General features: G+C 53.9%; 1 protein-coding gene across 1 annotated transcript; it reads left to right on the top strand.

Moving 5' to 3' along the window:
- Nucleotides 1–8,332: 8,332 nt before the first annotated feature.
- Nucleotides 8,333–25,811, top strand: ABCF3 (ATP binding cassette subfamily F member 3). The gene is made up of 21 exons (XM_054039464.1): nt 8,333–8,463; nt 10,465–10,612; nt 10,913–10,992; nt 11,452–11,504; nt 13,474–13,571; nt 13,697–13,819; nt 14,156–14,422; nt 14,770–14,850; nt 15,533–15,592; nt 16,189–16,245; nt 16,546–16,568; nt 17,671–17,726; nt 17,960–18,160; nt 18,531–18,607; nt 19,201–19,245; nt 19,807–19,939; nt 20,297–20,385; nt 20,882–20,973; nt 21,789–21,921; nt 22,443–22,530; nt 24,572–25,811. The coding sequence occupies exons 1-21, from the start codon at nt 8,391–8,393 to the stop codon at nt 24,728–24,730; spliced, it is 2,136 nt and encodes a 711-aa protein (XP_053895439.1). The 5' UTR covers nt 8,333–8,390; the 3' UTR covers nt 24,731–25,811.
- Nucleotides 25,812–26,349: the final 538 nt, after the last annotated feature.

The following is a 26,349-nucleotide window of genomic DNA, read 5'->3' as shown; positions in this document are numbered from 1 at the left end:
TAGCAGCAGCACAGGGTAGTGTGGTGTATATACTCCTCCCCCTCAGCCCCCCTACAGGGCCATCACTGCCTCTAGCTGCGAGACTGAGACCCTGTGGCTGAAGTGCTCAGAATAGCAGGCTCCGCCACCTTTCCTCTGGTGGGCTGTGTTCGTGGGCAAACTACTGCCCCAAAGGCCTTTGAACATGTCTGCTGCCGCCAGCCCAGACAGTGATCACAACTATGTGAGGCAGAACAGCTGGTACGTATTGTGGGGGTGGATGAATAGCCTAGGATTTCCTGCTCTGGACTGCTGCACCCTGGGCTGGGACCACCATCTCATGTGACAGCAGCACTAGCTTGGTGCTAGGAACTCAGTTTCTAGTGCTGGTTCTGACAGACTTGCAGTAAAATCCGCCTGCCTGGCAAGGGTTTGCTCCCCTGGGTACGTGGCTCTAGAAATACTGAACACGTAATGAGAAGGGTTTCTGTCCTGTCTCTAGGTGCACGCAAGAGCCTTGATCTTCACTCAAACAAACCCTCTGCATCCTCTCCTCTCCTAGCACCAAGGTTTCTATTTTAAACTCGAACACAGGCTTGTCATCCAGGCAGCTTCCTTACTCAAGTCACTTACATTTAGGGAACAAGCATGAGGCTATGTCTACGCTCCCCACCCAACAAACAAGCAAACCCAGCAAAACCAGGGCTTGTGATATTGGGCCAAATATCAGTGTTGGTGTTTCCACTTAAGCTGGAGCCCAGGCTGTGAGCCCTGGTGAGGGAGGGAGGGAGGAAGGTCTCAGAGCCTGGGTTCCAGCCTGAGCTGGAATGTCTATACTGCTGGTTTTAGCCCCGTAGCGAGGTGTCTTTGGTTTGTTTGCAGTGTAGACATCCCCTTCCTGTTGAGCTGAGTCCAATTGCAGGCTCTGTGATGTTCCTGTGTGAAACTAGTGCCGTTGGCTAGGCCTCAGCAGGGCCCTGTGAATTGATTTGTTTGCAGCTCAAATCCTCCCTGCTACGGAGAGTTGATTCTGCTGTAGTGACTTAGACTTCTTTTTACTCCACTAGCATGCACCAACCCCGGGCAGAGAGTGGGGTTCTAGGTGGTGTACAGAGGAATAGCCCCCTCCCGAAACTCAGCATGTATAGACACAACAGGTGCTTAAAGCAACTCAATCATAGACATGTAGGCCTGGAAGGGACCTGGAAATCATCAAGTCCAGCCCTCTGTGGTGAAACATCCCAAGGAAACATAGACCATCCCTGAAACATTTATCCAGCTGATGGTAAAAATGGTCAGGGATGGGGATTCCGTAACTTCTCTTGGAAGCCGTTCCACAGCTCAACTACCCTTCGAGTTGCAAAGTCTCCCCTATTATCAAACCTAAATCTCCTTTGCTACCGATTAAGCCCATTACAGTCTTGTCCTACCTTCCGTGGACATGGAGCACCATTGATCGCTGTCCCGTTTATACAGTTCTTAACATATGTGAGGACTACCAGGTTCTCCCCCCACCCCCTCCCAGCCTTTTTTCCCTCAAGACTAAACATGTCCAGTTTTTTTAACCCTCATAGGTCAGGTTTTCTAAACCTTTTATCATTTTTGATGCTCTCCAGAGCATCCACATCTTAAAAGTATGGGGCCTGAAACTGTACACGATACTTCACCTGAGGCCTCAGCAGGTCTGAGTAGAGCAGGACTATTACCTCCCAGGTCTTATGCACGATGCTCTTGTTAATACACCCCACAAAGTTAGCCTGTTTGGCAACTGCATCATGTGTTGGCTTATATACAATCTGTGGTCTACTGTAACCCCCAGATCCTTTTCAGCAGTACCACGGCCTAGCTGTTTATTCCCCATTGTGTATTTGTGCATTGGATTCTCTCCCCACCCATCCTTCCTGAGGTGTAGTACTGTGTACTTCTTTACTGAATTCCATCTTGTTGATGCGGAAAGTGCGGGGGCTGAGGTGAAGAGTGAGACAGTCATGACTGGCAAAGGCAGCAGTGCCAAACCACTGGCCTTCCCCTAGCATAAGGGAGTCTTAAGGAGGGAGGGGGAGATGTAGTTACGGTCACAGACACGATTCCACCTCATTCTGCTGAACAGGCCCCACTCACTTGCACACTGGTACTAAATGAACTGCAGGTACTCCTGAGGGCCTTCTGCGCCAACAAAATAAAAATTCTGTGCACGGTTTTCAAATTCTGCAAATTGTATTGGTTAAATAAATGTGGAGGCTCCAGCATGGCAGTAAGAAGCACAGGCCCCTGGCTGAACGGAAGTGGGAGATCACCCTGCAGCTGTCCCCCTGCCCCCAGGACACAAACTCAGTGATGAGGCTGCACCTAACCCTGACACAGCGCAAGGAATGCACCTACCCAAGAAACACCCTAGGGCTCTGCCCCTCCATGCCAGGTGTGGGCAGGCAGGCTCAGCAAAACAGGATCCAAGTGTGGAGGGGCTTAGGGTGGGGGATCCAGGTGTGGGTTGAGAGGGTTCTGTGGGGGGCAATCTGGATGCAGGTGGCTCAGAGGGGATCCGGGTGCAGGGGGGATCTGGATGCATAGGGGCTTTTTGGGGTGTTCTGGGTGCAACAGTAATGGGACTCTGCGGGGGGTCCAGGTGAAGGTGGTTGGGGCTCAGTGGGGGTGGTCTGGGTATGGAGGGGCTAGAGCTCAGTAGGGGGGTTGGTGTGGGGGGCATAGTGGGAGGTCCAGATGCTGGGGGAATGGGGCTCAGTGAGGTGGGGATCCGGATGCAGCTGGTTGGGGCTTGGTGGGGTGGGAATCTGGGTGTGAGTGGCTCATTGGGGGGGGATTCTGAGTGGGGCGGGAGGCGGGGTTGGGCGGCACGGCGCTTGGGGGTTTGGGCGGCCCAGCCCGATGTTCTGGGGGGAAGTTTGGGCGGTGCGGCGCTGAGGGGGGGGGGGATTGGCAGCACGGCGCTCTTCTTTTTTCCCTGGGGCGGCAAAAAAGTTAGAGCCGGCCCTGCCTCTCCAGCCCAGCCAGGACTTGCAGCTGAGCCTGGCGCAGGGTAGGAGCCACCCGCCGGGTCTGTACCCGTCTGGCCCCCTACCCCACAGTGATTTACCTCTCGGTTGGCTGCCCTGGGCACCCGAAACATACTGCTGGTGGTCTCTGAGAGCGAGGGGGTTCCTTCTGGTCCTGTGGTCCTAATTACCATTGAGACTAAAGGGTAGCCGTTGGGCTGTCAGGGAGCCCAGGACAGACTGGGGGCATTGGCAGAATGAGAGCGGGGAGATGCAGGGCTAGCGTGGTTGGCAGGGGATGGGGTTGAAGTAACTCAGAAGTGGGGGATGCTCAGGCTGAAAGGGACAGAATTGGAGAAATGTGGGGAGAGGTCGTGGCGAACCACCCGGTGCAACAATCCGGCTGTCAGTGCTGTGCAGCCGGCAGCCTCCTGCTTCGTGCTGGGGAGGGGAAGGGGTCGGCATCTGGCAGTGAGGCAGGAACGGCTGGAGCGGGGCTTTGCTTTGTTTCCGTGTATGGTGGACAGATGGATCCAATCTAGAAGGGCTGGGGCCGGCTGCTCTGCGGCTTGGGGGCTCCTCGCCAGACGTGTGCGCTCACAGCAGAGGGCCCACGTGTGGGTGGCTGTCGGTGGGATCGGCCACAGTGGGGCTAAGGGGACACTTTGTGTTGAGCCCTGTCGCTTGGGGAAGGGGAGAGCTGAGCCCAGCCATGGGCATGGGCCCCCATCTGCCTATTCAGCCACACCGAAGGTGGTGGGGGGCCGCGGCTGCTCTCCTGATCCTGTTGCCGGCGGTTTTCCAGACTTTGCAAGGAGCTGGCTGGAATCACAGGGTGAGTGGAGACTCTGCACTCCGGGGCTTTGTCGCCTCGGAGTGGGGAGAGCTGGGCTGTAGAGTACGGTGGGGTGCAGGAGGGGGAACAGAAGTCAGGGAGGCAAAGTTAGGGGTTAGCAGGGGAATCCCGCCAGGAACCCGGGAGTTTGGATCTCTTACCCACGGTGCTGCAGACAGGCTGCTAGAACCAGGCACGGAGCTGCCTGTGCCTCCTCCCGTTGAAATCATGGGGGGTGCTCTGGCCAGGGAAAGGGGCTTCTGGCTTTCCAGTCCCTTTCCCTCTGAGCCCTTCCTCTCTCCCCACTTCCTCAGCTGCCACATTGGCCGGCATCGCCCAGAGCTGGGAAAAGAGCCAAAAATACACCAGAGGAATTTTCTCCACACGGCAGAGCCTGCAGCCCAGCACCTGCCCTGGTTCCGGGGGTGGTGGGGGAGAGGGGATCTCAGCTTTCTGATTTCAATGGGCCCTGGGCTGGGGGAAGGGCAGGTGCGGAGTGAAATCAGCACCATCCCATGGGGAAGAGGGGACCCTCTCTCTGCCCGCTGGGTCCTTGAATGAACCATGGAGCTGGAGCATAAACCGCCAGTGCTGCTCCCTCTGTGCAACGCACCAGGAGCCTGAATGCTGCCCCTCAAGGGGGTAAAACAGAGCAGCTCACAGCTGATAGCTTTCATGGGGGGGTTGGCTAGGCTTGGTAGGCAGTGACCTGGTGTCACTTGTCACAGTGCACGCTGAACCCTGTAGTCTCCCCTGGAGCAGCCTAGCAGAACTCCTTGGTCTGAGTTTGGCTGCCATCCTCCCCCCGCCCTCCCATGGGTCCGCTGAGTGATGGGTCCGAGGAGGCTGGTGCTAGTTGAGAGCAGCTACCTCGTGTCCCTCTTTCTCTTGCAGCTGGTACAAAGATGGGGCACTCCTTTCACGCTCTGTTCCTGGCTTCGAGCTGCTGCCGCGCCAGGAGCTGTGCGTTCGTGCCACCGAGTTCAGCGAAGGGCAGTACACGTGCTTGATTCGCCACGCCAGCAGGATCCTCCGGGCCAATTCTTGGCAGATAAAGCTCAAGGCCAGGAGTCCTTCCTCTCACAAGCAACCAGGACTCCGAAGGGACATACAGGGAAATGCACGTGCCCGATTGATTCATAGGGCAAGGGATGCATGCCCAATTGTGAACATGTGCCTCAGTGCCCCAGGGCCCTGCGTGGGGACAGTATCGTCCCTGTTCTTCACAGCAGACTCATTGCTCGGGTCTCTCATCACTCAGCATCCTGCCCCATCTCCTCTGCTTCCTCCTCATCCTGGTCACTTAAACCAGGGCTGGCCAAATAGCAGAGAGATCAACGCCAGAACCCTGCTCCTTTCATTGACCCACTCCCGGTGCTGGCAGGAGCTGCTCTGCTCACTATTCCCGGACCAGGGCAGAGATCTCCTGCTGGGAGGAGGTGAGGGTGAGATTATCTGCCTGCTTCCCCAGGCCCTCTTCTTGCTTTCATTCCTCACCTACCCAGTTAGCTGGTGTCTGTGAGCATGCCCACTTCCCCCTCCCATTGCACCTCAACCCTGTGCTTCTATCCTGATCCACCCTGCTGTAGCCCTGTCAAACCAGGAGCTGAATAAAAACCCAGGTGAGAATCCCAGCTGTCTGCTTCTGCCCTTCTTCCATTGACTTAGTTGCTCTTTTCAAGTAGTGAGCCTGTCATTTCCAGTATCCCCAGGCTGGCCCAGTGCAGCTGTTAGCGCAGTGCCTTAGCTTGGGCAGCCCTTAAGGGCGTGGATGTTAGTTTTCCTGGAATAGATCCTTGCAATTTCCCGCCAGACAAGTTATCTGAACGAAACCACAGCAGAGTGGGCTGCAAACGCTGATTATCCAAAGCTCCCTTGTGATTGGCTGCTCTGGCCCTTGGGCGATGTCTCCACTGTTCACTAACTCCCTCTGGTGCCCAGCTAGGTCCTGTCACTTAGCAGCTCATCAGGTGAAGAGGGCTGCAGACCGCTACCTTACTGGATAGAAATACACACAGCCTCTCCTTCCAGCATCCTCAGCGAGGATTGGAAGGGAATGAGGGGCTGAAGGAGAAAGTGGTATTTTAACTTCTGGGGGTAAGAAAAACAAACTTTTGAGCTTACACAGAGCTCTTCTTCAGGTCTGGGAAACTCACTCAGAGCTGGTCTTAGGCTTCCAAATACCAGAGTGATGAGGGCAGTGCAAGCATTGGACTAGACTATTTGAAATCATTGCTATAGACAGTGAGTTGAAAGTAGCTATTGCGTCAACATCTGCTTCTGAAACAGCTGGGCTTCTGGGGGGAGAGAGGGGTTCCAATAGCCACGGACCCTTTAAAGGAGCAAGAAAGGGGTAGGAAGAATGAATCATCCCTAACTATGTGAAAATAGTTGAGAGGAAGAGATTCCAACCTTCCTGTTGTTTGAACGTGTTTATAGGGATCACTTTTCAGAGTGGAGGAGACTGCATAAACATCACAAACCTGTGCTGAGAGCAAGGAAAAGGGGGTTTAAAAAATGAAATGCAAAATGCGTGTGCCCTACCCTAACTAGCTGTGCTGAGGGGCATCCTCTGGTTCTAGAGGCACCTGTTGGGTACTAAAAGCATCTTTCCTTTTGAATGCTCCATGCATCCGGAGCGGCAACAGGAACCTGCCACTAATGCACCTGCTATTGCTACTTATTGCTGTCTTAGAAGACAAAAGCAACTCTAGGTCTAGCCCCGATTTGGGCTCCTTGCCTTTAGGCTCCCACCTGCCCCCGTTTTCCTGAGGGAGGTCAGGACGTTAGCTGCAGGGAGTCAGAAACCCAGGTGCTGGAACAACAATGAAGAGTCCTTGTGGCACCTTAGAGACTAACACATTTATTTGCCCAAATAAATGTGTTAGTCTCTAAGGTGCCACAAGGTCTCCTCATTGTTTTTGCTAATCCAGACTAACACAGCTACCAGTCTGCAATTTGTATAGTGGGGGTACTGAGAGCCATTGAACCAAAAGGTAAATGCTGTGTACGATGGAAACCACTTCAAGCTAAGGGGTGCGGCAGTACCCCTAGTTCCAGCACCTATAGTCAGAAAACAAACAGCTCCTCTATGTACATCAACGTTTCCGGATGTCTCGAGTGGCTGCTTTGGTGCCTGCATGCCTGTGTTACCCTTGGAGTACTTTGATGTTGTCACATAAGTTCAGTAACATTAGTTTGGATCCGATGAAGTGGACTGCAGCCCACGAAAGCTTATGCTCAAATAAATGTGTTAGTCTCTAAGGTGCCACAAGTACTCCTGTTCTTTTTGCGGATACAGACTAACACGGCTGCTATTCTGAAACCTGTCATTAGTTAATATCTTGGGAGGCACCTTTTCTGCTCCCTACTGCAGCCAAATCTCTTGTTCGGGCCTTTGTTACGCTGTCCTTGATTACCGTGTCGTCCTCCTCTCTAGTCTCCCCATACTCTCCCCTTCAGTCAATACAAAACACTGCCCCTCAACTCATCCTCCCTGCCCGTTGATTTCACAAACGTTTGCGAAATGCCTCGCACATAATGAAATAAGGTACATTAGTCTGTCCCTCTCGTGAGATGGTTGGCGCAGGCTGCCCTATTTCAGTTATTTTTCTGCCTGCCTTCCCTGGCCCCTTTGCCCCGTTCAGGGGCCAGCTCCTAGCGGTGTAATTCTCCTCTGGGTGGACTAAACTCAGGCCCTTGAGTTGTGGGGGCCACAGCATGTGTCTGGGCCTGATGTATGGTAACAGAGGCTGGGATGCTCCTCACAGACCCCCCTCCTTCACCTGCCCCACAGCAGATCACTGCTGGCCGGCAGCATGTCTGCCAGAGACCCAGCGCGGGGCAGGGCAGGGGCATGGAGGGACGACGGCAGCCCCTAGAGCACCGTTTCTCAAATTGGGCTTCCTGACCCGAGAAGGGGTCCCAGGCCGATTGTAGGAGGGTTGTGGAATTGCCACCCTGGCTTCTCTGCGCCCTGCAGAGCTGGGTGGCCAGAGAGCAGTGGCGGCTGGCGGGGGGGGTCACCACAGCCTGAAATATTCCCAAAGGGGGGGGGTCCCAGCAAAAAGAAATGTGGGAACCCCTGTGCTGGGGCCCCCCAGCTGGGCAGAGTCATGGGGGACAGTGAGAGGCCGGAAGTCCCCAGCACCCCTGGGGGTCGGGATCCCCGCCGGCTGGTTCCCCCAGGCTACTGGGGGTGGGCTGAACCCCTCAGTTCCCAGCAGCCCTCACCCCATCAGCAGGGGGGCGGAGCCCAACCTCTGATCACTGGGGCAACCACGTCGTTGCCCCGCCCCTTGACCTCTATGCCCTGCTCTAGAGCCCCGCCCTCAACCCCGTTTCACACACTGCGCATGCGCCTCCCCTGTCCTGGCGGGAACTTCGAGGACTGCGCGCCCCAGGTAGAGGCGCATGCGTAGGACTCCCTATCCCGCCGTCCCTCGCGCTGTGGCTGGTCCCGGACTCGATTTCCCGGCAGCCCGCGCGCGCGGCGGACCTTTTTCCCGGCGTGCCCCGCGCTTCCCCCTTTTCCAGGTCTGCGTGGCCCGGTGTGGGCTGGTCCTGGGCCGGGCTGCGCGGCGATGGCCTCCTGCGCCGAGATCTTGCGCAGCGAGTTCCCCGAGCTCGACGGGGAGGTGTTCGCCTACGTGACCGGTGAGGGGCGGCGGGAGGCCCCGGGGGGTGGGGCCCGGCGGGGCTCGGGGATGCCCTGCCCGGTGTCTCGGCGGGGTTCCCGCTTCTTCCCGGGGCGCCCGGCCGCCCCCCGCGGCTCTGAGGTGAGGCGGGCGCCGCTGCCCTCCCCGTGAGCTCGAGCGTCCCCAGCCCCCGAGCGGGGCCCGCAGGCTCCTGCCCTGCCTGGCGCGGGGGAGCCGGGCGGGTCCGCTCCGCCGCCTGCCCTGCCAGGGCCGGTCGGAGACCCCGGGAGACGCTGGGTGTCTGCCCCGGAAACCGAGCCTCTGGGGCGGCCCCGCTCGGCGAGACGCCTTGGGCCAGCTGCCCACGCGCGGAGATTCGGTCACAGGCTGGCCCGGCTCATAGAACCCTAGAAGATCAGGGCTGGGAGGGACCTCAGGAGTCATCTAGTCCAACCCCCTGCTCAGAGCAGGACCAACCCCAACTAACTCATCCCAGCCAGGGCTTCGTCAAGCCGGGCCTTAAAAACCTCCAAGGAAGGAGATCCCACCACCTCCCTAGGTAACCCATTCCAGTGCTTCACCACCCTCCTAGTGAAATAGTGTTTCCTAATATCCAACCTAAACCTCCCCCACTGCAACTTGAGACCATGACTCCTTGTTCTGTCATCTGCCACCACTGAGAACAGCCGAGCTCCATCCTCTTTGGAACCCCCCTTCAGGTAGTTGAAGGCTGCTATCAAATCCCCCCTCACTCTTCTCTTCTGCAGACTAAGCAATCCCAGTTCCCTCAGCCTCTCCTCATAAGTCATGTGCTCCAGACCCCTAATCATTTTTGTTGCCCTCAGCTGGACTCTTTCCAATTTTTCCATATCCTTCTTGTAGCGTGGGGCCCAAAACTGGACACAGTACTCCAGATGAAGCCTCACCAATGTCGAATAGAGGGGAATGATCATGTCCCTCGATTTGCTGGCAATGCCCCTACTTATACAGCCCAAAATGCCGTTAGCCTTCTTGGCAACAAAGGCACACTGTTGACTCATATCCAGCTTCTCGTCCACTGTACCCTTGGTCCTTTTCTGCAGATCTGCTGCCTAGCCATTCGGTCCCTAGTCTGTAGCAGTGCATGGGATTCTTCTGTCCAAAGTGCAGGACTCTGCACTTGTCCTTGTTGAACCTCATCAGGTTTCTTTTGGCCCAATCCTCTAATTTGTCTAGGTCCCTCTGTATCCTATCCCTACCCTCCAGTGTATCTACCACTCCTCCCAGTTTAGTGTCATCTGCAAACTTGCTGAGAGTGCAGTCCACCTCATCCTCCAGATCATTAATGAAATCATAGAATATCAGGGTTGGAAGGGACCTCAAGAGGTCATCTAGTCCAACCCCTTGCTCAAAACAGGATCAATCCCCAGACAGATTTTTGCCCCAAATCCCTAAATGGCCCCCTCAAGGAGTGAACCCACAACCGTGGGTTTAGCAGGCCAATGCTCAAACCACTGAGCATATCCCTCCCCCCCATCAGAAGGCTTGCTGCTTGTGGGAGAGGCTTCAAACCCTGGTGTCTGAGGTGGGAGGGGGGGTCTGATTATCTAGGTGCTTCTACAGCCCCCAGCAGCCTAGTCAGAGCCTTTCAAATATTAATGAAATTGTTCTCAATTCCTGTGAGAGAGGGAGTCTGATCCCATGATGGGGATCTGAGGCACAGAGACACTAAGGCACCTCATTCCTGTTGGCTTTGATGTCAGTGAGGAGCCTAAATCCCTTTGAGGATCTGGGCCAAAGTGTCTTGTGCATGGTCACACGGGACATCTGTGGCAGAGCCTGGAATTGAACCCATAGCTCTCTTATTTGGTTTCTTCGATTGGCGCTAGAGTCCCAGCCCACTACCTTAAGCCCAGAATGATCCTTGTTGCTCAGTGGAGTTGTTAGGATGATGAAGTGCTGAGCCCGTGACGCAGGCTGTTGTTTGGGTTGGGATTATTTGGGGCTTGTTGCTCAGTGGCTGGTCTCTTTCCTCTTGCAGGGATCCTGCATAGTGGCAGTGCAGATTTTGAGTCTGTGGATGATCTGTTTGAAGCGGTGGGAGAGCTCTTGCAGGAAGTGTCCAGAGACTCCAAAGACGATGAGGACATCCGGGGTATCTGCCAGAGGATGTACAACACCCTCCACCTGTAAGTAGTCTCTGTCAAGTGACGTGGTGGGAGGCTCTTGGGCCTCAGTGCAAGGGTCTGGAAACAGGCCTGGGGCCAAGGCGGTGAGAGATCCGGTGGGCTCTGGGTCTTGGGACGTGTTGGAGCTGTGTTGACAAGTGTCAGCATCTGGAAGGTCTGGAATGAGGATGTCAAACGGAGTGACACAGAATACCTTTGGGCAGCCTCTGAGACGCGTGGGGAGGTGTGTGGCGGTGGGAGTGGTGCAGGGGAGGATGGTATCTCGGCACCTTTACTCCCTAACTCTCCTCTGTGTTACAGAGGTGAGGAAAACTCACGGGGATGCAGCCAGGTGCTGCTGGATGCACCTATTCAGCTCTCCAAGATCACAGACAACTATGGTAAGTAACGAACGCTGAGCAGCCCTTGCTCCCAGGGAATTGACCGTAAGTGCCTGAGTGGCTCATCTGACTGGACAGTCTCCAGCTGACCTGCTCCTTCCAACAGAAGCATTGTTGTGGTGGGAAGTTTATAAACTCTGGAGTTTATGGATTGGAATGAGACTCCCTCCTTGGGATGTTGAGGAGCTCATCCTGCAGAGTGGTGGTCTTTGAGACCGAGAGCTCTAATGGCAAGAACAGAACTAGGAATAAAGCCTTGAATTCTAGTCTGAGCGCTGCTACTCACTAGCCGTGTGATTTTGGGCAGGTCATTTCGCCTCTCTCCATCTGTAAAATAAGTTATTAATTTTCCTGCCAGGGAGATGGGTAGATTTGTATTAAGCACTGAGCTTGCCTCGGCAGAAGGTGCTGGAGAGAGAGAAGGGCTGAGTGTTACTGTGCCTTTCTTGTTGATTGCAGATCCTGGCGTCGACCTGTTGCCGACGCTGTTGCTAAAGAGAGACCAGAACTCAGTAAGTAAGAAAGGGATACGTCCTGCTCGTGCTGTTACCAGCCTGCCCGCTGCATTGCTCAAGATGCTGAGAGGGCTTTGCTTTCTTACACATATATCCACACAATAGGCTGGGGAGTGAGGCTTTCTCTCTAGATGTTGACATTGCTTTCTCTCTGTTCACACCTTCACTTTTATGTGTGGGGCTGCTTGGTCTTGATTTGGTAAACAGAATTACCTAGGTAATTGTAGGCCTGGGAGCCTGACATTGATCCTGGATAGATTAGTGGAACAGCTGAGAGAGGAGTCAATAAAGAATTAGAAGAGGGTAATAATACCAATCAACATGGCTTTATGGAAAACAGATCCTGTCAAACTAACTTGATATCACTTTTTGATTAGATAACAAGTTTGGTTGATAAAGGTAATATCAGTGTTGATGTAATATACTTGGACTTCTCCAAGGGGTATGACTTGGTACCGCATATTTTGATTTAAAAAACTAGAACAGTTTAAAAATAACAGTGCATGGATTTAAAAACTGGCTAACTGATAGGTCTCCAAATGTAATTGTAAATGGGGAATCATCATTGGGCGTGTGTGTTTCTAGTGAGGTCCCACAGGGATCAGTTCTAAGCTATTTAATATTTTTGTCAATGACCTGGAAGAAAAAATAAAATCATTAATGATAAAAATCTGTAGATGAGACAAAGCTTGGGAGCGGGGCATAGTAAATAAGGAAGAGGATCACTCAGTGTGCTGGGTGCACTTGTGTTTCCGTACAGCCAAATGTAAAGTTATACATATAGGAACAAAGAGTATAGGTCATACTTACAGGATACAAGACTCTGTCTTGAGAAGAAGTGACTCGGGAGGGTGGGGGACTTGGAGGTCATGGTGAACTCCCAGTGTGATGCTATGGGCAAAAGGCCTAATGTGATCCTTGGCTGTATAAAGAAGACCCTCAAGCAGGAAGGTGATATTACCTCTTTATTTGGCACTGGTGCAACCAGTACTGGAATGCTGTCCATTTCTGATGTCAATTAATTCAAGAAGGATGTTGATAAATTGGAGAAGGCTCAGAGAAGAGCCATGAGAATGATTAAAGGATTGGGAAACCTGCCTTAGACTCAAGGAGCTCAATCTATTTAGCTTAACAAAGAGGCGGTGACTTGATCACAGCTTAGAAGTACATATATGGGGAACAGAAATTGGATGAGAAAAAGCTCTTAAATTTAGCAGACATAGATATAACAAGATCTGGAAGTTGTAACTAGACATCTTCAGATTAGAAATAACTTTTCTAGAAAATATGTACTAGTACAACCACAGCTGTTTGACTGGAAGGAGGAAATAAATTAAGGGAGGTCCCCTGACCTGTGATATACAGGAGGTCAGACTGGATGATCACAGTGGTCCATTCTGATCTTAAAATCTATGAATTTATTAAATATTGGAACCCCAGCCAGACTTACTAACCATGTAGCTGGAGTTAGTATCTATCTGCCAAAGGCCCATCTTACTGGCTAAGTGGAATGGTTAGTGGGGCAGAGTGAGTGGTGGGGAGGGTGGGCTGTCTTGGGGTGGGGGGGAGTGTTAGAGATAGTGAATTGGCAGAAGAAACTGGGAGGCTCTCAGGTTCCTAGAATCATAACAAATGAGACCTGGGGGAAGAGCAAATGGTTAGATCCCATCAAGTTTGTCCACCACTCCAGGGCAAGATTATTCCCCCCAGGTAATTGATTCTCCACGGATTTGTCCAAACAGCTCCCAGCTGGAGCTGTGACCCTGAAAGGCCTGTTAGTGCCATCCGCACCCTCTTAGTCACATCCTCGTGTCCCACCTAAATAATTGACCCTTCCGCCTCGAAATTTCCACCCATCAGGGATTTTTCCCTCCGAACTAGGCTCTTCCCCCTTACTGTAGTCAATTGTTCCAGGCCCCTGATGGTCATTCTTGCTCTTTTCTGAATGCCCTTCCTTGTGTCCCAGATGGTGAATGCCAAGAAGCTGGAGAAGGCAGAAGCCAAACTGAAGGCCAAGCAGACCAAGAGGACAGAGCGGGATTCTCTGAACCCCGCTGGCCTACTGTGAGTGTGCATGCGGCTGGAGGGCAGGCTCTGATCGCACTGATGAGTGTGGCTCTCTGGGGAGCCTGATACGCTCCGGGGCTTCCCCACACTGAAGCGCTGCTTTCTTTCATGTCTGGTTGCAGGGTCCTGGAGGAGGCATCTGCCAGCCAGGCATCCAGCAAGAAGGAGACTCGCATGGAGTCATCGGGCAAGAACAAGTCATACGATGTGCGCATTGAGAACTTCGACGTGTCCTTCGGTGAGCGGTGAGTCCCTGTGGGGTGGGAAGGACCCGGGGGAGGCTGGGAGAGGAGGGGGAAGATTGACATACAGTGTGTGTGGGGGAACCCTAGAATAGGGGAGGTGGTGGGATAGGATTGCGGGGCAGCGTGGGCTGGAATAACGGGAGGTGGGGAAGATGCAACAGGTCAGGATTGAGTGCCACTGTGTGAAGGCTTGTCCTCCCTCTGGCTTTGGGCCGCAGTTTTCATGAAGTTCCCAGCAGAACCTACCATCCAGTGAAAGTGCTGCGCTGGGTGCTGCTGTGTCCTTGCAGGTGAACTGTCAGGCTGACTAGATATCGGTCTGTTCTCTTGCCGTAGTGTCCTGCTAACGGGTGCAGACCTGAACCTGGCATTTGGCCGGCGCTATGGCTTGGTGGGCAGGAATGGGCTGGGCAAGACCACTCTGCTGAAGATGATGGCCAGCCGCAGTCTGCGCATCCCCTCGCACATCAGCATCCTCCATGTGGAGCAGGAGGTGGCAGGGGATGAGACGCCGGCTCTGCAGAGCGTGTTGGAGTGCGATACCACCCGCGAGAGCCTGCTGCAGGAGGAGAGGGAGCTGACAGCCAGGATCAACGCTGGCAAGTGAGACTCTGACGTGTAGACCATGCCTGAGCCTAGGGTTCCGGTCCTGTTCCTCGTGCCTGAGCCTAGTGTCCCTGAGAGACCTGTGCTTTCTCCTGCCACGTGCTAGCACTGAAATTGAGCCCTAGGGGCGGCTAGTGGCTTTCATTTCTCCTCCCTGGGGCTGGTCTTGTTCAGATTAAAGCTCCAGTAGGAATGGAGTGCATGCCCCAGGAGCTTGAGTTCTGCTTAGATGAGCCTCCCTGCTTGCCTTTTCCCCCAGCCTAGGGGCACACAACCCGAGAGAGCCGATTTTTAAACCCTGACCATAAAAGAATTCCCTATGCTGCCCTTGTGTCTCCTTCCAGGGGACAAGGTACAGAAGGTGACAGACTGTCGGAAATCTACGCCAAGCTGGAAGAGATCGAGGCAGACAAGGCGCCAGCCAGGTAAGATGAGCCCCCTTTCTGAGCCGGCATGGGGTCTGCCCTTAGCTATCTGCAGCCAGCCTGGGGTGTTGGCTGATGGGTATTTAGACTGGTGGGCATGGACTCCTATCAGTGGGATGTCCTTACCTGGCCATGGAATCTAACAAATGGGCTAGAGGTTCTTGTAGCCCTGCTCCTACCTCATTCTCTACAGCTGGGAGAGGTTGTGGCTGGAGGAGCTGGGAGCTCCCCAGAGATTTTTGGGAAAGTCAGGCTTTCTTACCCTCTAGTGACTAGATGAATGGTGCTCCACTGGGCCTCTGGGACTTCCCAGAAGGTGACCGGCTGGGAGATGTTTCCATGTCTGTTGTAAGTAATAGAAACTGAATGTTATGCTGGCCTGAGAGGCAGGGCTGGACTTCTTTGGCTCTGGGCCAGTGCCCTGGAGTCAGTGTCTGATTTCAAACCCCAGAACGTCATCTCAAAACCATCCTGTGCCCTGCTGGGAAGCTGGGATTCCCAGCGTGCCTGCTGCTGTGGGGCAGGAGATGGGTTTCTGCTGGGCCCCAAATCTTGCAGCATCCTTTCGATACCGCAGCAGTCTCCATTGCAGCACTTGTCCTGGATTCTGAGCCCTGTGCTCGGGCAGTTACACGTAGCTGTCGAGTGCATTTCAGGGGCCTGTCTCTCCTCTTCCCCACAGGGCGTCTGTCATTCTTGCTGGGCTGGGCTTCAGTGCAAAGATGCAGCAACAGACAACCAAGTAAGTCTCCCCTGGTCCGTGCATCAAGGTGTCAGTGCTTGGGTAGATTCCTCCCTGCCCTAGGCATGAAGGGGCCTGGGCTGCCCGACCCACTGCTTCTCTCTTGCCAGGCAAGAGACATCAGACTGAACATTGGGCACTGCCGGGTGCTCTGTGGGTCACTGGCGTCCCCTTTGCTGTTGCTGTGGGGGTGGCCTGGAGCGGCTGTAACAGCAGCTGGTGTGCTCTTTGGGAGGACGTGGCTGTTTCCCTCCTGAATCAGGCTGCTGCAAATGTGGCAGGGCACAGAGCAACCCAGCATCATGTGATGCTGCTCTCAAGTTCAGCAGCTGGCACATCACGGGGAGGTTTTGCTGCCCCTTGTAACTTCTGAGCCAGGGCCAGCTGCATCTCACCCCTGCTGCCGTGACAAGCTCTCTCTGGGATGACAGCAGAGTTTAAAGGGCACCTCCTTCCCCAGGTGGTGGTGAGCCCTGGCATCTCTGCTGTGGTGGGGTCATGGGGTGAGAGAACAGGGTGACTTGTGGGTGAGCTAAGTCAGAGTGGTTCTGTATTGAGTGCTGATGCCTCCTCTATGTGGCTTTTTCTCTACTCAGAGAGTTCTCCGGGGGCTGGAGAATGAGGTTGGCCTTAGCCAGGGCCCTTTTTGCCAGGTAGGTCTCAGCATGGTCCATATTTGATCTTATTACACTCAGTTCATCTCTGTTAAAGTAGGCTCGACTCTGTGATGGCAGAGCCCAGGAGCTACCTTGGGGTTAGCTCACACTCACTCTGCCAGCAAGGGAACAGGGCAGTACTGGCTGTGGGGGGAGCCCCCAACTACTCTGGTCCCAGCCTCTCCTGGCAGCGTAACAAATAATTGAATTAAAACCATCTTACAGTAGATCTACTCATATTTAAACCTGGTATTAACTGTTCTCTCCCTCCTCCTCCTTCCTCCCACTCTCTCTCAGACCAGATCTTCTTCTGCTTGATGGTAAGTGAATGCCATGAATCCCTTCTCATCTCTGAGCTGTGGCCGTGTGGGTTGCTGAGAATGGGAGACCTGGTATGGCTTTTTGGCCTCCTATCCCGAGTGAATGTGCAGCTGTTCACCGGGTGCTGCCTGGGCCGTGGAGATGCCTTGCTGCATGTGGCGCAGTGAGACCCCTGTGTACTGGCTCACCAGAGGAGTCCAGACATCTAAGGAAGTCAAATAGCTTATCCTGTCCCCTCTTCCTCCCTGGCCATTGATCTTGGCTGGCCTGGTGATCTCTGTGTGGGAGATGGCCAGAGCTCTGGCCGGATGATGGTGCCCTGAAGGCAGATCACTTAACACAAATGGGTCACTTAGTACCTAGACTTGGCTGCAGCATTCTCCCTGGAATGATCCCTTCCCCAGTCTCAGGAGTGGAACCAGGTTCCCAGCAATTAGCAAAGCCATCAGGGTGGAACAGTTGGATCCCTTCCCCAGGAGAAATGAGGCAGAATGGAGCTCCCCAAGTTGGTTTGGCCAGGACACGTTCTGGGCCTCAGTTACACACTTCATGTATATGCTGGCACTGTGGCCCCTTGCAGTGTGCCAGGGCGTGGGGGGTCAGCAATGGCTTAGAGGGGAGAGTGCCCACTCTACATCACACCCTGCAGCACCGCACCCCCTAGCCCCGTACTGTGCTCACCGTGGGCACTGCTCCTATAGCACTCTGTGCACATAGGAGTCCTTCTCGTCTGTCTCCTGGTTCCAGCCTGAGTCACAGGGGAAAGCCCCTCCACTCTGGGGCAGATGTTGGCTTGTTCAGGGGCTCTGAAGGTGTTAATATTTGTGTTTATTACCAAAGATGACTTGAAACCTGCCAACCGTGCAAGTTGGGAGCCACCAGATTTTCCCTGTTTGTTGCATCTTGTCCAACTCTCACCCTGTGGGTGTATGCAGTGCCCAGTACATTGTTGCCATGATTCTCTGGGCACTGCTGTACCAGTCCCCTTTCCAATGGTCCTAGTTCTGGAGCAAGTGGTAGCTTTGCATGTTCTTATCAGCTTGCTGTTTGCCATCCTTTGTGAGGGCTGAATCCCCCTGTCCCTTTTCTGTTCCCTTTCAGAGCCTACTAACATGTTGGATGTGAGGGCCATTCTGTGGCTGGAGAACTATCTGCAGGTAGGTGAGGATGGCAAAAGGGTCATGTGACCTGTGGCAGGCTGCTGTCTAAGATCACGGGTTCTTTGGTGATGCACCATTGGAGTGGAGATTACTCCCTAATGGTTTGATAGGCAGTAGCCGTGGGATATGGGCCCCTGTGGCACAGGCTGGAGTTCCCCGTTGGCTGGGTGAAGCTCCCCTGGGGTCAATTAATGCCTTGGCTCAGGCCTCCCTGCTACTGTCTCCTCTAGACCTGGCAGTCAACCATCCTAGTGGTGTCCCACGACCGGAACTTCCTGAATGCGGTGGCCACTGACATCATCCACCTGCACTCGCAGCGTCTCGAGACCTACCGGGGCAACTTTGAGAACTTCATGAAGATCAAGGAGGAGAGGCTGAAGAACCAGCAGCGCGAGTATGAGGCCCAGCAGCAGTACCGGGAACATATCCAGGTACAGAGGTGGTGGCGTGGCGTGGATGTGATCACATCCTGTGAGAAGAGCATCATTGTACCATTCTGGGACTTCCTCCAACAGAGGAGCCAGTTTACAGAACTCATTCGTGTGCAGCATGGCTCTGGCGGTTGCCAGTGGGGGGCAATGGAGGGGCTCCTAGGGGGAGCATCTGTAGTCCTCCTTCATACTGACATAGACTGTTCTTGGGCTGTCCTCCATGTTGCTCTGGCTTTAGAGGGGGATCTGGCCCACAGCTCAGCTCCCACTGTAGGAGGACAAGCTCTGAGGTGGGGCCTTAGCAGCGGGCAGAGGTTAGTGGCTGGTACCACCTGGGGCCAGGGGACTCTGATGATCTGTTCTCTCCTAGGTCTTCATTGATCGATTTCGCTATAATGCAAACCGGGCGTCCCAAGTGCAGAGCAAACTCAAGCTGCTGGAGAAGCTGTGAGTGTTTGGGCCTGGGAGGAGGGGAAGCAGTGGCATGTGTTTGGACTGCACCACTGGCACAGTGGGGGGTATACCGTGACATGCAGTTAAACTATGCCACTTGGCCAGGTGGTAGGGGACAGCTCTATGCAGGCTTTAGGTGGTAAAGCACCTAATCCTATTTGAGTAAGTAGAAGGTGTTGATGGTTCCACATGGGCCTGAAACACAGTGGAGTTTCTCTAGGCTTACAGGGCTGGCTCTGGGGGCTGGGAATGGCTCTGGACCCAGAAATGGCCGATCTCTGGCTGACCAGACATAGGGCCTGCTCTTTTGGAGGGGGTCACCTGACCTACATGGTCCGTTCCCCAAGGGTTCATCTCCTCTTTGCTTCCCATCCTGTCTCTGAGGCCACCTGGGGTGAGACTGTGGGGCTGGATGGTTGTACAGTATGTGGCTGGGGGTGTCACTGACATACTCCCGGCCCCCTGCTCTGGGGCAGAAGTCCCCCCACTCCACCCCAGCCCAGGGAATTGCATGGCGTGTGGGGAGGAGGCACTGTCCTGGTACAGCAATATCTCCGCTCAGAGTGACAAGTTTCTCCTTCTCCTAGGCCGGAGCTGAAACCTGTGGACAAAGAGTCTGAAGTGATGATGAAGTAAGTGACCACAGAGCCCATCGTGAGGAACTGGTAGCTCGGTTCCCTGTACTGGTGACTAGCAGCCTCAGACCCACAGCTTCCTGCCTCCCAGGTCCTGTTACCGGGAGTGTGCTCTGTAAAACATGGCCTTATCAAGGCTGCAGAAGCTGGTGCCATCTCCCCAGGTTGCCCTCCTCTCTGCCTTCCCTCGTATCAGGCCCAGGCATGCACATACATCCTACTGTTTTCTTGGTTTGTTTGCAACATTCTCATGGTGGGGGCACGGATCCAGGTCCAGGGAAGATGGGTTGGGTGGGCCAGATACAGCCGTGATGGGGGCACACGGCAGGCAGGTGGGGTTCTGTGTTGAACGCCTTCCCTATCCCAGAAGGTGGAGGTTGGCAAGTGTGGAGTAAGCGAAGCAGTGTCCTTGCCTGCCCTCACCCACACACCATTCGAGGCAGGGTATTTCTCCACTTCAGGTGTTGTGCTTCCCCCGGCTGCCTCTCCCCTTGCCTGTTGTATTCACCTCCCTGGGCTTTCCTCTCTCCCCCCCCCCCCACTCCCACCCCCTTACAGGTTCCCCGATGGCTTTGAGAAATTCTCTCCCCCAATCCTGCAGCTGGATGAAGTGGATTTCAGCTACAACCCAAGTCACTGCATCTTCCGTGGCCTCTCTGTCTCAGCTGACCTGGAGTCCCGGATCTGTGTGGTACGTACTGGGGACCTGGTCTTCTAGCTGGGATGGGGCCTCAAGGGGATGCTTCAGGAGAGACCTGGCAGGCCCTAGAAATAGGATTTGGGCAGTTGAGGCAGATGTCTTACAAGGGGATCACAGCTGGAGTGTGGCAAGTAATCCTTTTGTGGCCAGCTGGGGCTGTGGGGCTCTTTGCATTGCTGCAGTATCTGCTGTCTTGTGGCTAGCCACCCTTGGTGTGGAGGAGGGCCCTGAACAGTGGTAATGGGGGATGGTCAATTATACCTTCCACCCCCAAAATCCAGTCCAGTCTTGGGGCCCCAATGCGGTCCCTGTGGGACCTAGTCTCTCATCAATTGCTTCTTTGCCCAGGTCGGGGAGAATGGAGCTGGCAAGTCAACCATGTTAAAGATCCTGATGGGAGACCTGGCACCTGTTCGAGGGATTAGACACGCACACAGGTACAGCTTGCGTTGCTATTGCCTGGCTTTAGCACATGGGGAGAGGTTGGGGGGGATCGTGGAGTAAGGGCCAAGAGGTCTCTGGATTTGCAAAGGCAGAGGGGATTGTGGGAAATTGCCCCCCGTTTGCAGAGTGCTGGAGGGAGCATGGATTATCGGCCACTTCCCCAAAAGCACTATGGGTGGGTCCCCGGAAAGGCTGCTCCTTCTGCCCTGGGGCCACCTCCCGACATCTCCGGTGGCTTGGGGCAACCTGCATTAACATGTTTCCCCAGTTACCAATGGCCAAGACTTAATGGCCAAGAGCTCTAAGCTGTCATGGAGCAGCCAGATCCCTCCCCGTGCCCCCCTCCTCCCTGCCCCCCGCCACACACACCATACTTGCACACACCTTCCCTTCCTGACACCTCTGTCTTGCTCTTGGCAGCAAGTGGGTGGGGCCTGAGGAGCTCTGGGTAGCGCTGCCTATAATGGCTTCTCTTCTCTGGCTTGGCAGGAACCTGAAAATTGGCTACTTCAGTCAGCACCATGTGGACCAGCTGGATTTAAACATCAGTGCTGTAGAGTTATTGGCCAAGAGGTTCCCAGGTGAGCATCAGACTTCCATGGACATTGACCCTGGGCCATTCTGAGCGCTTGGTGGTGCCAGGTGAGACCTACATTTGATGTCTTGCCTCCTGGGCCAAGTAGAGCTGGCACCTGGCGTCTTCTGCCAAGCAAGGAGCAGCATTGATGCACTGGGGAGGCCTCCCCTGGATGCAGATAGGAGCTCCTGCCTAGAGAACCAACCACCTCTCGCAGTGCTCTGGGGTCATCCTCTTTCCTCGTCTAATATTTCCCCACCTCACGGGAGCTGCAGGCTCTCTGATACCTGGCTTGAAAAGTTCGGGTAGTGTCACAGTGCGAGTGCTGCAGGGATGTCTGACGCTGCAGACAGCCTGAAATGGGCCATGGGAAGTGATTGTTGTCGTTAGGTTTCAGAGTTGTGCATCAGCATTGCAGATTGTTTAGCTGCTGATCATTTTAGCCGCAAAAGCCCCAATTGCTCCTCTCCCAGCTGCCAAAACCTTCAGCTTTCTCCTCTCTGATGTAGCTTTACCTTATATACAAATGTGCAGCACTGAATTTAGGGACATTGTCACTTGAATTTCATCTCAGCCAGTACCCTGGAGCCCCTGTCCTGATTGTGTCACTCAGGTTCATATTGAAACCTCTGTGAATTTCCTCCATTCTGCTGCTGCATTTCCCTCTTCCTGCACTTGAGCACTGCAGATTCCGGGGGGCTTGGTGCAGAACCTAGGTCCGGCTTGCCTGGCTGACTGGAAGCTCTGAGTTTGTATCTTGGGAGCTAATGCCCGCAGGCCAGGGCTGGGTTGTGACATTCTCCCTGTGTTCTGTTTCAGGGAAGACAGAGGAGGAGTATCGTCACCAGCTGGGAAGCTACGGAGTCTCCGGGGAGCTGGCCGTCCGCCCTGTCGCCAGCCTATCGGGAGGTCAGAAGAGCCGAGTGGCATTTGCCCAGATGACCATGCCCTGGTAATCCTCTCCCATACGTTGCTCCTGCTGCTGTTAGTGACACGGCTCTGTCTCTAGGTCCTGTTGGTTTTAGGGAGGAAGCCGAGATGCTGAGAGTCTTTTACTGGCTCTGGCTGAGTAGGAGACCCACTGCCCTGGGGCTTTCTGGGGAAGCATGGTCACCCTGAGGGAGCTATGCATGCAGACAGGCATGCAGCTTGCTCTTGTCATTACCCTTTTGGGCTCAGTCCACAGTCCCGTTCTTGGGACGTAGGGGTCCCTATAGCCCACACTGGGCAGAGCAGATACTTGGGGACCTGAGCCTTGACAGAAGACACTGCCACGTAGAGCCCGTCTATCACGTTCTGAGCGGCATGACCAATACGCTGGGCTCCCCCGTCCAGCCTGAGACCTTGCTCAAGCCCCGCTAACAGGGGGCCCGTTGTTCTTGACGGTAATGCCAGAAGGTGACTGCACTGCGGGCTCTGCACGGGTCTCTTCCAGTGGAATGCTGAGTTGCTGATTCTTTCCTCTCCTTCCAGTCCCAACTTCTATATCCTGGATGAGCCGACAAACCACCTGGACATGGAGACCATTGAGGCCCTGGCGAAAGCATTGAATAAATTCCGGGTAAGGCTCTCCTGGGTCTGACGCTCCCTGCAGCCTCTTGTCTTGTGGTGCTGCAGCATCCCAGCCCAGTGGCAGCCACTAAGAGTAGTTAAAGTGGCCCCAGTTATCCTGGCCAGTGGAGAACATGGTGCATTTCCACCATGACTCTGTGCTTCCTGTCACTTGGCTTGTTTCAGACTTCCCTTGAAAAATATGGTGGTTCTTTTAGTGCCCAGGAAAGTGGCTGACCAGTAAGAGCCAGCCAGAGAGCGGCCCTTCCCCCAACTCTGAGAGATATCTGGACCTGCAGCACCCCCTCTTCTAGGTCAGGGTAGCCCCCTGCTCTACCAGCACACTTCACTTCAGCCTGGCCTTCAGCACATTGTACTGTTCCAGTACTAGGCAAAGATGCCGCTTGTGCCATATTTTGTGGTGTCTTCATGGGGATGAACTCCTGTTTGTCAGCATGAGATGGGCCCGTCACAATCTCTTGTTTACAGCAATAACTTGACAGGTTAACTCAAAATCCTCCTACTTCCAAAGAGAAGCCACAGCTTGGTCAGGCAAAGCTGAGGACAGTGGCTGAGTCTCGCCGTGAGTCTGGGTGGCCAGTGGCAAACTCTAGCTGTAGGCTAAGGAGTGAAGTGAAAAGCCAGAGTCAAGCCCCTTCTCACTACACACACAACCCCGCCCCAGACTGTGCATTTTCCCTGTCAGCCTTGGCCCCAGATCTCCCAGGAGGAAAGGTGAGGGTCCCGAGCCAGGCTGGAAGTAGCTTTAGTTCTCCCTCCTCTTCCTTTTTCCCCCCCCCCCCCCCCAGCTCTCCTGCCTACTTGTACCATGTAAAGTGGGAGTTCTCAGAGGGCCCATTCTGCAATAGACGGAGACCAGAGTTTCCAGTATGCAGTGCAGCCTAGCTATTGGATTGATATAAAGTGGGAGGATGTATCCAGTGGGGCCCACAGAGGTCACTCTTGGGTCTGGAAACTGTCAATGGAGGACATGCTTCTAACATTTGCAGATGACACCAAGCTGGGAGGGGTTGTGAGCACTCTAGAGGACAGGATTAGAATTCAAAATGACCTTGACAAACTGGAGAATTGGTCTGAAATCAACAAGGTGAAATTCAAAGTAAAGATAAATGCAAAATACTTCACTTGTTTGGAAAGAAAAATGAAATTCACAACTACAAAATGGGGTATAACTGGCTAAGTGGTTGTCGTACTGCTGACAAGAATCAGGGGGTTATAGTCGGTCACAAATTGGAAATCAACAATGTGATGCAGTTATGAAAATGCTAATCGCATTCTGGGCTGTATTAGCAGGAATGGCATATGTAAGACACAGGAGGTAACTGTTCCGCTCAGTGTTGGTGAGGCCTCAGCTGAAGTAGTGTCTAGCTCTGGGCACCGCTTTAGGAGAGAAATGGATAAATTGGAGAGAGTCCATAAAGGGTTTAGAAAATCTGACCCTATGAGGAAAGGTTTAAAAAACTTGGCCTGTTTAGTCTAGAGAAAAGAAGGCTATGGGGGGACCTGCCAGTCTTTAAATAGGTTCAGGGCTGCTATAAAGAGGTTGGTGATCAGTTGTTCTCCATGTCAACTGGAAGCTGGACAAGAAGCAGTGGGCTTAATCTGCAGCAAGGGAGATTTAGGTTAGATAGTAAAAAATACTTTCTAACTTTAAGGGTAGTTAAGCTCTGGAATTGGCTTCCCAAGGAGATTGTGGAGGTTTTTTGGGCAGGTTGGAAAACACCTGTCAGGAGTGACCTCGGTTTACTTGGTCCTGCTTCAGTGCAGGGCCGTACTTGAGGTCCCTTCTGGCCTTACATTTTTATGATGCTGTTTTCCGTGCCCGGACCTGTGGTCTGCATCTCCAAGAGCTACTCAGGTCACCCCTGTGGTATCAGCAGCCCTTTGAATCTCTTGGCCTCTAAGCCATGGGGTCAGCAGACTTAAGAAGACACATTGCCCTTCCCCATAGTAATCAAGTAGCTATTTAGAGCTGGGCTGTTTCCTGCCCCTCTGGTGTAAAGCACTTTCTCTTTGCACCTCAATCTCAGGGCGGTGTGATCCTGGTGTCCCACGACGAGTGCTTCATTCGCCTGCTGTGCAAGGAGCTGTGGGTGTGTGAGAACGCTACCGTGACGCGCATTGAGGGCGGCTTCGATGAGTACAGGGACATCCTGCAGGAGCAGTTCCGGAAGGAGGGCTTTCTATAAAGGAGGCACCTAAACAGTGTGTGAGCTGGCTGGAGTGGGGAAGTGCAGCGGCCGCAGTATCCATCTGAGAGGTGCCCAGCGGAGCAGCGGGGACACCACTTGCACCCCATGGACTGTCAGCTGTGCCATCTGCTCTGCCGTCTCTTACCCTCCCCCCAGAACTGCAAAGGTGTTTGTGGGGTGTGGAATGGGCCCTCTCTCCTGCCTCTAGAGCTGCACCAGGCCTCTGCTGGGCAGGGGTGAATGGACAGCAAAGTGAGGGGGGGAGGGGGAGTCTAAAGCTGCGGGGGGAGGGGTGCAGAGTGGGTATTCTCTGCTCTGAGCACGTCTTCTCCTCTGCCACCTGCCCAGTGCTGCCTAGCTCAGCCAGTCTCTGCGGTTAGTGGAGGATTGGTGCTCTGAGTGCGCAGGGAGCGCTGGGCTTGAGTGCTGCTACCTGTTGCACCTTGAGCTGCTCTGCTGAGAAGAGGGATGGAGTCTTTCCCTCCCCCTCCCCCCCCCATTTTAACTTAAACCATGTGAGATGCTGGGAAAGGCCTCTCAACTTCTCTGTGGAGAGAAGCTGCCGCCTCCTGGCTTTTCAGTCCTTTTTACCTGCCAAACACTAGTCAAACCCCCTTAGGAACACACTTCTTTCTTCCTGGTCTGACCCTATGCTCCTGTCCCCGTCCTGCTAAGGAGTGGGGGAGCTTATGCTGCTGCTGAAAGGGCCCTGCTTCTTGCTAAGGTCCTTTGGAAATCCTTGACAGGGTTTGCTGTTTTCCCTAAGCTGCAGTCAGTAAGAGCCAAGGGCTTGTGTTGTTTGGCAAAGTAGTGGGCCACTGTGATTCAGACAGGGACAAGATCTTGCCTGCACACAAGCTTCTGCCAAACTTAACTACTGCACAAACCCCTGCACCCTTCTCCCAGCTAAAGGCCTCTCCATGCAGGACTAGGCTAGGTCCATCCCAGCTGCCACCCTATGTTTCATTTCTTTTTAAATGATCAAATACTGTACATTGCAAGGTAAGTTATTGAGCACGGAGTGAAACTCCCTGTTCCTCAGCCCAGTGGTTGCAGTGTAAATAAAACCAGAACTTGATGGCCTTGGAACTCTTATTTCCCTAGTGGATTCCATGTGCTGGTTTCCAGTGTGTTTCTTTACTGTCCTTTCTACTGCTAGTGAATTGGGGCAAGAGGGGCTGGTTACATTTCCTGCACAATCTCTGCCTCCAGTTAGGAACCGTGCTATGAAAGGGGAGTTTGATTATTCAGTTCTTGCTCAAGGACTGAATGAGGGGGAGGGAAAAGATCCAGCTGTCCCTCTTCTGAGCAAAGCACCTAGTACCAGGAGCATATCATGAGCAAAGAATTCTTTGGCTACTACTCTTAGAAGGGTGAGGTGTTACAAACAGGCATAGGAATGGGTGGTGGGGTGATGCTGAAGCTTGCGTGTGGCCAGCTGAACTAGGCAGGAAGAACTTTAGAAAAAGTTACCATCTGCAAGGAGTCTCATTGCTTGGTCTCTGCTCCCTAGCAGGAGGCAGGCACTACTCACTCCCCAAGTTCCGAGAGCTTTTATTGCAATGGTAAGTCTCCCCCCCTCCCCCCCCCCCCCCCCTTGCTGGCAGTCATCCGTC

Source organism: Malaclemys terrapin, chromosome 9, assembly GCF_027887155.1.
Source record: "Malaclemys terrapin pileata isolate rMalTer1 chromosome 9, rMalTer1.hap1, whole genome shotgun sequence".
Taxonomy (NCBI): domain Eukaryota; kingdom Metazoa; phylum Chordata; order Testudines; family Emydidae; genus Malaclemys; species Malaclemys terrapin.
The sequence above is the reverse complement of the archived record's forward strand: the minus strand, read 5'-3'. Positions and strand labels throughout refer to the sequence as shown.

Coding starts and splice junctions, on each gene's coding strand:
- ABCF3 (XM_054039464.1), top strand. CDS start 8,391: ATGGCCTCCTGCGCCGAGATCTTGCGCAGCGAGTTCCCCGAGCTCGAC. Junction 15,593..16,188: donor ATGCAGCAACAGACAACCAA/GTAAGTCTCCCC, acceptor TTCTCTACTCAG/AGAGTTCTCCGGGGGCTGGA. Junction 18,608..19,200: donor CTCAAGCTGCTGGAGAAGCT/GTGAGTGTTTGG, acceptor TCCTTCTCCTAG/GCCGGAGCTGAAACCTGTGG.